The sequence below is a fragment of the Eurypyga helias genome, unplaced genomic scaffold (assembly GCF_000690775.1).
Source record: "Eurypyga helias isolate BGI_N326 unplaced genomic scaffold, ASM69077v1 scaffold31, whole genome shotgun sequence".
Lineage (NCBI taxonomy): Eukaryota > Metazoa > Chordata > Aves > Eurypygiformes > Eurypygidae > Eurypyga > Eurypyga helias.
This window is the reverse complement of record NW_010229944.1, coordinates 178650-191485: the sequence shown is the minus strand read 5'-3', so window position 1 is coordinate 191485 and position 12836 is coordinate 178650. Positions and strand designations below refer to the sequence as shown.

Sequence of the window (12836 nt, the reverse complement as noted above, 5' to 3'; positions counted from 1 at the left end):
AGAGGGACTTAATACAAATGTTAAAAAATTATTTCTCTATCAAAGATCAACTAGATTTCAAAATCTAGTTGAAGAGGCATCTAAATAACACACAGGTCTGATGTTTATGTCCTAAACTGCAAGCTTTGCTTGTGAAACATGAATGGATTTAAGTTCTTAACGTATACCCTTCACCCTTTGTAAAAACTTCAAGATGACTAAGCCCATTTAAGAAACAAATTCTTCATCAGAGTAAGTGATAATAACATATCAGCTAGCTTTCTCACTGCAGTCATTTAGGCATGCTCGCATAGAACAGAGGATTTGTAAGCAAAGGGAAGAATGACCTTACCAGCATGCAAGTACGCCAGATCAGGATTTTCAATATCTGGGTGTAGTTCTTTCAAGTGGTTACGAAACTCCACAGGGATATTGGTTCCATAGTCACACTTAGGACAGTTGTACATTTTTACTCCTTCATGCTTTCCTGTATGTAAGATGTGTTTGCGGATATTTTCAGCACAGTTCGACCTAAAAAGTGATGAAAAAAAGAAGTTATACAGCAAATTATTCCCTACTAGTCATTCAAATAAAACCTAGTGTTAGAAAACGAGGATTCATTACTTGTTTTTCACTGTCTGACCAATATTTGCATCCTCTTAGGTTTTACATAAATGTTGCTCTTTGCAGAGCGGTTTCAGGTTAACTGAGCAATACATGTGAACCAGAAGCATTTAAAAATGAACCATTTTTTACATTCAAAAAGTCTTATAATTTTTGTTTTTCTTAATGGTAGTCAGTGACAGACATACATTAAGCAAAAGCCTTTAAATCAGCAAAACTGAAATGCACAGAAGCCTATAACATTCCTAGTGGAGCCCACATGAACCTTTGCTACACACTTCCTAGATTCCATAAGAGTTGCTGCGACTGATTTTTGTAGGGATATTACACTAACTCTCACGTTACCTCATGAACTGTTCCTAGAAAAGGTAACTGAGTTGTTGAAGTTTATACCTTGTTGAAAATATGCACAGATTCTGTTTTATATCTTAAACACTGCCTTTGCGGAAGTAGCGGAGTTTTCACGCATAAAAGTTAGAATACATATAAAATTAGTTTTCTAAATTTCTAATAAATGTTTCTAATGGTATTTGTGAAAAAAAGTTAATAGAAAAAGAACTCGCATTTCTTTTATCCACAGAGATCCAAAATATGGCAGTAATTTTTAATTTCCAGTCTTCACAATTTTGCAGTCTCATTCCAAATTATTTTGCCTTAGAATTTCCTACTTACTCAAAGTCCGTGATGAATGCCCTATAAAATATACTGCTTCTTCATTTATTTCAATCAGAAATAACCATTATATTTCTTCTTGAATCAAAATAATGGCCTGGTACAATTTTTAGACTTTCTTTGTACTGCACACTATTAATACTGTCAAACTAAACTCAGTAATTTCATTTAACTGAAAAACGTACAAACACTCAAGTGAACTATATAAATACAGAATACTTCACAAATATTCAAAATAAGACAACGGGAGTATTTTGAGCAACTGATTGTTTACTTGTCACTGTTAGGAATACCACAGTAACAGGCACCTAAAAAAAGGACACACACCTCTCCCCCCCAAATAAGCTGGAAGTAGCAGCTTGAAGTTCTGCTGGAGTGCTTGTCTCTCCCTTGGAGATGGTCATAGTAAAGCTGGTATCTGCCTTACGGTGCTGCCAAAGCTCACCCTCTGTCATGCCCATCTGCTATATACCAGTATAATGATCAGACTCCTGAGAATGTCACAGAAGACACTTATGTTCACTGAAAAATATGGGAAATATTGCTCCTCAGCATCTTTCAGGATTCTGCCTTAAAAAAATTACAATGCTCATAAATGTTGTTAAAATGAAACATGTATTTTATTAAAAAAGAAAAAGGATAGTGTACACTGCAACAAAAGCAGGAAACAATCTGGTAACCTTCTATCACGGGTTATACTTTAAAGGGCAGTGGATTAAAGCAGAGCATACAAATCCAAAATAAAGTATCTGTGTTCTTTTAGCTCAGCTCTCGTACTATGTTAAGGGAAGATATAAAACTTTCTACTTTGAAACGTTTCTGTGAAATATATAAAGGATCTGTGGAAACCCATGTAAGAGTTGTGAAGAAAACCCATCCTGTTCAAGTCATAAAAGGCCAGTTCTATTTCCTTTGATCTGTGAATTTCCTCCAACCACTTTGAATGGAGCAACCCCGAAGTCTCATCTGTTCAGTCATCAGTAAAAATCTGTGACTAAACATGCCATCATACTGATGTATTCACCGCAGGTGATAAAAACTCAAAAAAATAATAAAAATTTCTGGTTTTCCATGTGAGGAGGCCAGAAAAGCTTAATCAGAAATGAGGAATATGAGATCACAAGCCATTACAATTGGTCTCTCGTGTTAGGTTGCAACACAGCAATTGCAATCACAGCGTAAACCATGAAGGTAGCAACTGGCACATCCAAGCCCTTTTGAAGCCAAGTAATACCTTTAAATATGACATGACAAAAATGTACTGCATCTAAAACTTTTTTTTTAATTATTCAGTGTGCTTTGACTGTCTGTTTTATTAGGAGTCTTCTCCTGAGTAGTGTACAAGTATGTTATTATATGTCTGACACAAAAAACCCCACCAAAACTCTGTGTATGCGTGTACCTCCATCACTTCATCTCATATGACTAAACACTGAGGTCTGTGATTATAAACAGTGCTGTATTTTCCTTAATGCTATGCCATGATAAACATCTAACTCAAATACTGTAGTGTTGCAATAGTGATGATAGTTAAGCATTTTACACATTTTGTATTATGAAATTCACTTCCAGTTTACAAACTCTGAGATAAAGATTCCCTTTGTTCTGAAATTTGGCAACTTTAAGCCCAGCCCAAAACAAATTATTTGAGTAAAATCCTTCTGGGGTTTGAGTTCCACTCTGAATTACAGCCACAAACAAATAAATGCAGATTTTAAGAGGCTAGTCTGTGCTCCAGTAAGGCTAAAGCAGAGGTTTCTAAGTTAAATTAGCATTCTTTACTGTAAGCATGCTTTTGTCCTTATGATCCATTTTCCATTTTGAAAACCAAATGTATATATTTCTGGCAATTTTTCCATGCTCTGCAATAACAGGAAGGGCACTCATTAGAGAGACTTAATTAGTGTAAAGCTACGATCTATGGGTTTATATTCAATGCTGATGCAGGGAAGCACAACAGAAATTTGGATTTTATTTCACATCTTGCAGTGAGTCTTCTGATGGTACACGAAGAAAGGTTTGAGACTCGATGCAAACCCTACAGCAATTCTATTAAAGGGAAGTGGAAGGGCTGCACAGAGTTCTCAGTGTCCTGTCAGTGCTGGAGATAGAATCATGGAATGGTTTGGGTTGGAAGGGACCTTAAAGACCATCCAGTTCCAACCCCCCTGCCATGGGCAGGGACACCTTGCACTAGACCAGGTTGCTCAAAGCCTCATCCAGCCTGGCCTTGAACACTTCCAGGGAGGGGACATCCACAGCTTCTCTGGGCAACCTGTTCCAGTGCCTCACCACCGTCTCCATGAAGAACTTCTTCCTGATATCTAATCTAAACCTCTCCACTTTCAGTTTAAACCCATTACCCCTTGTCCTGTCACTACAGGCCCTTGTAAAAAGTCCCCCCCAGCTTCCTTGTAGGCCCCCATGGTGACAGGAGATGGGGTCCTAAGGCACACTGCAGATGAACAGGAAGTGTGAGGAGCTGAAAATCTCCAGCCCATACTTCCTATGCAACAAGCCTATATGACTTCCTTCATCAAAGACTGATGTACTGGGAAGAGCACAGGCCTAACTTCTACTGTGCACATCCAGGAGAGCTCCCGTACTTCTGTAAGAGACAATGCTGTGAAGTAAGGGAGATAGGTGGCAAGTTTCTCCCGAGAAATGCAGCTACTGCCTAAGACGAAAGGAAAAGCTCTTTTGGCTGAAGATAAAGACAGGCTTTTCTCTCTGATGTTCGTCTCACAGCAATCCACTCACATTGCTGCTCTATCTGCACATTTCATGTGGCCATTACAAGTCCATTCCAGAAGTCCACCAGGAACCCAGGTCCTTTTTCTGCAAAGCTGCTTTCCAGCCAGCACAAACTGGTGCACGGGACTGTTCCTTCTCAGGTGCAGGACATGGCACTGCCCTTTGCTGAACTACATGAGGTTCCTGTCAGCCCACTTCTCCAGCCTGTCGAGGTCCCTCTGGACGGCAGCACGACCCTCTGGTGTAAGAGCCACCCCTCCCAGTTACGTGCCATCTGTAGCCTTGCTGAGGGCACACTCTGCCCCATCAGCCAGGTCGTGAATGAAGATGTTGAAAAGGAGCGGACCCAACACAGACACCTGATGTATACTGGTAGTTACTGGCCTCCAGACTTCATGCCACTGATTACCACCCGCTGGGCCTGCTCAGCTGTCCAACATGAACAGTGTATCTGAAAAGTATGTCATTGTCACTTATGTGAGCAAAATTCACAACACCGATAACTACCCAGATAGGAACAGCATACCACAGCAAAAAAAAACCCAGCTGGGTACGTGTTATAAGAGTGAACAATAGCCTCCAATGGACATCTCCAGTGGCACTCTACCACAGTGAGGCTCGAAGCTTCTCCACAATGAGCCCTAGAGTCAACTTTACTATTCCAGGGAGGGGAAGTACCCAGTTTATTCAAGTTTTCAGTGGTGACTGTGCTCGCATAGGCATCAACCATAGACTGAAAAGGAAGCCCAGTGCCACAACCCTCCACACCATCGTCTGCTTCTTAGCAGCACTGATCTGCTTTGCTAGGAGAGTGGAATAAAGTGGAAGGTTAAGAGTAGCATAAAATGCCAAGATATTTTGTCCGTGTGAGAAGCTGTGGCTTTTGTTTACTTTGTCTTCCCTCTCCTATTGCCTCTCTGCTTTTCTTACATAGATCAGTTTTGTTACCAAAAAACAGGACATTGTGCTAAGAGCAAGAAACAGAATGCCTGGTTGGTAGGACACTGGGAAAATCCATGCTCCTAGGGCACAGAGCAAGAATTCTCCTAAACGCATGCTCCCTAAGTCAGAAAATACTATTTTTCCTCTAGCCCTTAAAAGTAGCATGACTCTGCCCCCATGCAATGTTTTCCCAGTTGCATTGTTAAGCTATGGTGTGCCACTGACCAGATTCCTCAGCAAAAGTAGGTGTACCCCACTGAAAGCAGCAGCACTGTTCGGGGTTCTGGGATGGCAGGGCACTGATGTGCAGTTTGCAGGAGGCAGAGGTGGGAGTTCCAATTCAGCAGCAGGGAAACACAGGAGGAACGACCAGCCTTGGAGCAAGTTTGTGCCAGAGTGGTAAGCGTGAAGGTCCCCGCAGTAAATGATGGCTGTGGTCATTCTCCCCTCATCATCTCTTTTTCTCTCTGATCTTGCAGGGTTCAGCCAGCCAGTCAGTACTGTGAGCAGTAACAGGCACAGGAAGGCAGGGCATCCCTTCCCCATGCAGAGGGACCTCACGGCTGGATGCAGGAGGTCATGCTCTGCTCTCCTCCCCGCCAGCAGCACTGCTTGAAGCAGCCCATGTAAACAGCTGAATTCAGCAGCTAACTACAGAGCTGTCTGCTGTCCCCATCTTTTATGTGGCGTTTTGGATAAAAAACATGAAGAAAGAGAAATTCATAAAACACCTTCTGGTAATTCTAAATGTGCCCGTGCAGAACAGGAATGCTTCTAAGGGTTTCGTATACGAGAATGTATTATCATTGTATTCAACAGCTAGAGGAAATGCAGCAGGAAGCAACTTATTTTTATTAAGACATTTTACTAATAGCAAACTGAAATTAGAACACTCTTCCATTATGCAGTGCCTGACATTTTCAGGAAGATGCTTAATGTAAGACATGGAAATGGAAGGTTTTCAGAGGTACAAATGAGGTAAAATGTTAATTATCTAGCCCACTAAGTTTTACAAATTTTAGCACCTTGTAGGGCTCTTACTTGCACAAAATAAACCTTTTTCAAAAGGTTTTCTCCAGGACATTAGGTACAAACATCCTCTTTTTGCAGAAAAATGCACATAACCTAAAGGATGTATAGCAGCTTCGTGGATGTCATCATTTACAGCACAAAAACAAACACAGTGATACAGCCGACTGAGTGAAAAGATTTCTATTTTTCCTCTGTTTGTCACCAAGAATCAAGTTCACTCTCACATGGAGAGCAGTCTGAAGGTCTTCTGCACTGCTTATACCCTGCTATGCAACCAGCAAGAAGTACACAGAACTGCAGTATTTTGATTGAAAAACAGCAAAGTCCTCAGATACTTTCTTCCAGAAATAAAAGCAGCTATGATGAAAGCAAATTTCTCATGAAAGCAGCAAGTATAATTCTTAATCTCAGTTATTCCACAAAAATCCGCACGTGTCTCTTTCACCGAAAATGCCATCTAACTTAGAAAACTGTCTTTGAATCAAAACTACAATAAGGTAATTACACTAGAAAACAAAAGAACCATAGATTCTTAGAAATGCCAAGTCATGTGGAACATATAGCTTGGCCTCATGGATAGCACAGTTCATAAAAAAGTTTGTCCAGTGATTCTTTCCTAAAGCCCTAAGTCTTTTTGGTACTAAAGTATGATCTTCAGAGGCACATTCAAATCCTATGGAAAGCAACAGGGAATCCATTGTAATCATATGCAAATTACAGCTGATCACTCTCACTCTGACAAACTGTCATATTTATTATACTCCTGCATCCAGCTAACAAGTAGTGTTACATTTCCAACACATCTTGCCCAGCTGAAGAATCCTCAGGTAACTGGGACCTGTAGTGGATGAGCTACAGGGATCCAGTTCCCTTCATGTCACTTTGGAAAATCATCAGATTCTTCACGAACTCTTTTCAGTTGCAAACATTTCTTTAAGCTTCGAGTAGAAGAGCGCATTTCACACCAGTGCTGCATACACGGATGTCATGACTCTCCCTGTGCTCAGTGTTCTCCAGTTCCAGCCAGGAGTTCTGGCAGCTCCTTAACACTCCTCAAAGCACCAACAGCTCCTGCCCACTCATTTATACACGGGGACCTCTCGGGTTTTTTTCAGCATTACTGCTTCCCAAAATACAACACTTCTGGCCTGCCTTTACTTCTTACTCGAAATATATGGTATGAAAACTAGCATTTGGTAGAGTGATGGTAAACAACTTACTGGGCTCTGTATTCTTGACAGGAAAGAAACAAATACCTCAGTCTGTGGTAATTACATTATACAAACACGCTTATTCAATCAAAACCTTGATAATGACAGTCACTCTGGCCAACTTCTAAGCAAAAACCAGACAACCAACCAAAAATTCTTCTCAGCATACTCAAGATTCATCCACATATCTGTCTTTAAAATAAAACAAACTGATTGCCAGCTAATGCAAACTAGTTACAACATTATACACCATCTGCATATACCACTAGCACTCAGCTGAGACCACAAGTTTAAAAATTAAAGTATTGGCTTACCTCCTCAGTGCTACATGTCAATACAGTATTGCACAAAACCCAATAAAAAACAGAAAGATATCATGGCCAAAAATACATTCTGAAATTTGTTGAAGCTAATATTATAAAACCATAATTATTATTATACATTAACAAAAATGCTACATATAAATATGTGCATATATATATGAGAAATGTGGTATGTTTGTGGTGGTCTTACTATTACCTGGGTTAATACTTCCTTGCTCTTTTCATTTAAAAGCAAGAACCCTACCTCTTATTTAGGTTTTAAATGACTGGGGGAACAATCACATGAATACAAGCTCTAATGCTCTGCTACCGACCTCAATTATCAAGTGATTTAGGGTAGCACTGCCAGAATTAGTAGCACACAGCTCCATGGGAACTCAGGAGGTCAACTCCAGCATACCAAGTGCCAGCCCAGTTCTGCCTGTGTCACTGCTGGCAAACATCTCCGTGCTGTTCAACAAAACCTCAGGTACGAACTGCTGGGGGACAGCACTGTTTTTTACCTCTACAGCTACTTCTGCAGGCAACATTTGCCCTCAGATGATGCTTTCCAACCCCACCAAGGTAACACGACTGAAATACACAGCCAGCCTCATAAAAACACGTGCCCTACAGTCTGGTGGCCACACAAATTTGCCACGCTTTACATGTACTGCCAGGTATTGCCTGTATTGCCACTCAGAAAACATGACGTAGCCCATAAAGGAGAGTACACTACATTTACATGTTTAAAACATGTAAATGTAGTGTACTCTCCTTTGTGATACAGTCAGTTTCACAAAGAAAATAATAAAAATGTATTTGGGATTTATTCTGACAGTATTACAGTAACACCCAGGGATAATAATCATAATGTTTTCTGCTTTTCTACATTTATAGCTTTGCATTTTTTTCCTGTAATGATCTATTTGTTATGACATACAGTATGTGTGACAGATGTCCAATGCTGGCTGCTAAAAAGTAGCAGAGCCCTGTAGGGAAGCCGCAAAAACTTGTGCGTCAGCACTGAAAATGATGGAAGACTGATAATTACTGCTTGTGTCTCAGCTCCGTTCCGCAGACTAGCATGCCCAGATTGTAATCTGGCCACAGGTCTACTGCTACATTTACATTGTATCATAATAAAAATCCCCAATATCGCATAACTGATTGTTACAAATACATGGGCTACGAGTGTACATGATCACAGTCGCCAAAATGCTCGCTTTTAAAGGCAAATTCGGAGTAATTGGAGATTCTGAAGGGGAATAAGAAGTGATGTACTCTAGTCTTGTTTACCTCCAAGGAATCTGTAAAGCCGATAGCAACCCTGCACAGTGAACAGCCACCCAAGTATAAATCCAGTGCAGGAATGTAGATCTGCTCACATATTTTCAGTCTGAATATTTTTCTCAAAAAAAAAAAACCCAAAAAACCAAACAAAGCTTACTTCACAACACACTTCACAACATCAAAATCTAATTTCTGCAGAAAAAAACCCCCAACCTCTTATTCCAAGGAAAAAAAGGCTTTGTGCCTTAAATGCTTCCATTAATTCTGTTTTCTACAGGAAGCAAAAGAAATTAAGATGAACCTTTTAGACAGAAACCTGCATCTACTAGACTTGGGAGGAGCAGGTGGGAAGGGTGCAGTAAGGCAGGGAGGGAGATGTGGCTCAGCTCTTGACCTGTGCCGTGGTTCCCACTGCCCCCAGAGGTGCCACGCAGAGCTGGGCTGCTCACCTTTGGAATTTGCCCAAGTAGCTCTTCGTGTCTCCTTCTACTGATCAGAGAGAGAAAAAAACCCCCCACAAATCCATAGAACTGAATTTTTCACAGGACCGATCTGCTACTGAAAGCTTCAGGCAGCGGGCTCTGCAATGGCCTGGCGCTGGAGCCCTCTGTATCTGCCTGTCCGCGGCCTGAGCGATGCCGAGGTCCGCTGTGCACAGGGCGCTGCTGCACCGTGTCAGCCAAGGTTTAAGTGGCAGAAATAGCAGGTGGAGTTCATCTACTTCGCAGTAACTGAGAATAATCACTCCACTGTTCATGGGCTCCCTCCCTCCCCCGTTTCTGTCTTGTTGGAGCAGATGGCATAATCGAGAAGTTGGTCTGAGAAACAGTATCTCTGCAGCGGTGTAAGAATGGAGACCAGGCTTTAAGTATCTGAGGCCCTGATTTAGCAAGGTACTTACGCACTTGTGCAGCTGAAGTACAAGCAGGCCCCCTGACTTCAAAAGGATGACTCACAAGCTTAAATTTATGTACATGATCAAATACCTTGCTGAAATGAGGCCATAGAAAGCATCCATTTTTTTAAAAAGCTACGATGAATTTAATTGAAGACACACTTTTCCTTTCAACATCCGTTTTTTCCCCTATTGTAGTTCTTTTAATGACCACATAAAGTAACCGGACCATTCTGTAGAGCCTGTTTGTATATCCTCAGGAAACCATAAAGTATTGTCACATATATAAAAGTGCAGAGGGAGCCTAAGAAAGGGTGTGGAGTCTACAGACTGCACAAAACGAAACTGGACTCCTGACGTGGCTGGAGTCAGAGATGATAGCAACAGACCCTCAAGGCTGCCTGTCAATCTCAGATGCAGATGGCACTTCTTCCAACTGGCCTTTGTGTCAGTTCCTTCAGCCATTTTAGTGACAACTCGGCTCCCTGGAGGGCAGATCCTGTTGCTTTGCAGCCTGGATTCATACCCAGGGCACTCTAGTCTGTACGATCTCTGCTCAAAGTAGGTTTTTTTAATGCTAATACACTGCCTCTTCTTGCCCTATCCCAGCCCCAACCCCCTGTGCAAGAAAAGATGGTCATTTTCTTCCTCATTTCAAATGTTCCAATTTATCAATGGAATAAGCATTAATTGTCTGAAAGATTCACTTTTGTTATGCATGCCAAAAGTATAAAATCCCTGCTAATAAAATTTGCAGATGAAGCTGTAATTGGGAGCGTGATTAATACCGATGACACTGCAGTCATACAGAGCAGTTTCACCAGCTAGGCCTGTTCAATCACAACACGTCCGCATACAACCACACGTTAGGTCTCCCACCTTTGCACAACGCATGCGAGTAACTCCTGCTAGGCGAGAACACTGGGAAAAGCTGTGACGCTGAAAACGATTTAGGGATTAGCAGACCAGCGGTTTAATGTGAGCTTCCCGTGTGATGCTGTAAGCAGAAAGGTCCCATGTCATCTTTAGATGTATAAGCAAGGAAGTAGCAAGCAAATGTAAGGATGTAATGTTCTTTTTATGACACTGGAGAAACTAATCCTAGAATATCTACTTCCTTTACTGCTGCCTACGTTTAAAAAAGGAAACAAAAAAAAATCTGTTTTATTACATCTGAGCTTGGGACATAAGTAACTTCACAGGGAATAAATGTGTGATTAAGGAACATCTTAACGTAGAGAAAAATGGTAACAAAACAATGACTACAAGTTACAGTCAAATTCAAATGAGAAATAAAGCACAATTTCTTCAGCACTTAAAGCAATTAACCTTTCACACATGGAGGGCGGGTTCTCCAACATTGGATATTTTCAGATCAAACCTGAATGTCTTTCTAGATGATAAAATCTAGTCAAATGCAAGAGGCTGAGTACAGAGCACACTGGGAAAAAAACTACGCAGTTTATTTTATGTAGAAGGTCAGAGTAGCTGAGTTTAAAGGCTTTTTCTGGGCTCAAAGTCTACAAGAAGTACAGTTTAAGTCTGAAAAATGTCATTGTGAGGTCAGACATTTATTGTGTTTCCATGATGTCATGGAAATTTGTTCAGTCTGCAAATTAAAATATATTCTTCCTGGCTGTCAATACTGCAAAACCATCTTAGGTTCTGAAAGTCAAATTTGGTTCTTTAGTTAGAGGTATGATTGATTGCACGATCTAAAATCTGCCTTGAAAGTATATATTGGAGAAACATCATTCTCTTCAGATTATGTCCTCATAATGCCATTGTCTGCACAAATAGAAGTAAATGCAGCATTTGGCTCTGTACTTTGAGCTTACTTCACAGCCATCATTCACCCCAGGAAAACTGTTTTTTAGAGCAGGGAGCAAGAAAAACTTAATTTTTGTTCCTACAAGAGTACATTGGCCTACAAGGACGCCCTGCTGCTCAGTAAGAAATTGCAGTTTTCGTGTAGCTAGAATTTCACAGTAGACCTACACATCAAGTTCAATGTGCTGTGTACTTCACGGATACTGAAATGGAATACTGTTGCATGAAAGCACTGAACTATGTATTTGACTTACCCAACATAGCCAGTGCATACAGAGTAGAATGCGTAAGATAGTTTCTAGCACTTCAGACTATTCAGAGTTCCAGATAAGCTGACTTGTAACAGTATTAGCTTAAAACTGGACCGTTCCTTCAACTATACACTATTATGTCTAAATATTAGACACAGTGTTTTAACTAGATAAGAAATCAGGGCAACACTGTAAATCTATTGAGAAGAACAGGAACTGCCTGAATGGTATTGCTTCAAAAAAGTTGATCTAGTACCCAAGAAGAAAAAAATTTAAACGCCAGGTTAAAGCCTTCTGAATGCCAATGAAATTCTGTTACACTGAGGAATTTTATAGACCAATGAAAAGTAAATTATCCTATGATCATGTACGTAAAGGTCCTGTCTTAAAGAAAAACCAGCCATAAAAATAAACCCCATCATATTACATGAAAATAAACTTCTTTCCTTTGGTATAGATGGTGTTATGGACTTGCCTTTTTTCCCCACAGAGGGTTAACATGAAAAGACGGAAAAATGGTAAAATATGAAACTTGTTCTTTGGCTTCATCTTTCACATTCCTGTATCATACTACAGCAGAAACTAATGAACTTGCTCATCTTCGACAGCCCTTTTGCATGCTTCTTCCTTCACCCTTAACTCTGATCCTTGTGGCTCTTCCCTTACGTGTGTGCCAATTTTACTGGTGTAATATGTGCACTTTTATTAGTTGTGTTCTGATGATTTCTACTGAGAGATACTTAAAGCTTATACAAGTCAAAAACTATTTTATCACTTCTGAAGAAAACTAATAGGGCAGAGTCACTGAATGATAAGAGAGAGAGAGACCACTGAATTTATTTAATAATCCATGTCCATTTCACAAAAATGGCCTGTGTAATCCTTTTAAAAATAATAACCTGTTCATTTCAGACCTTGCACAATGCTTCTCTTTGTCCCTTGTAAGTCTCTCAAATGTCTTATTTTAAAGGAATATATAGTACTCCCGGAAGACATTTTCCCATTTCTATTCTCTTCAACTCCTGTGAGCCCTTGTTCTGTGTGATAAGGC

General features: G+C 40.5%; 1 protein-coding gene across 1 annotated transcript in view; it reads right to left on the bottom strand.

Annotated features, from left to right (window-relative positions):
• Positions 1-331: 331 nt before the first annotated feature.
• The window catches only part of LOC104516263 (zinc finger protein 407-like), a gene marked incomplete at both ends in the record, with an annotated part of 42416 nt that continues 29911 nt past the window's right edge, over positions 332-12836 (bottom strand). Inside the window, one exon of the mRNA XM_010160543.1 lies at positions 332-510. Coding sequence (XP_010158845.1) covers positions 332-510 — 179 coding nt within the window. The remainder of the gene's footprint in view (positions 511-12836) is intronic.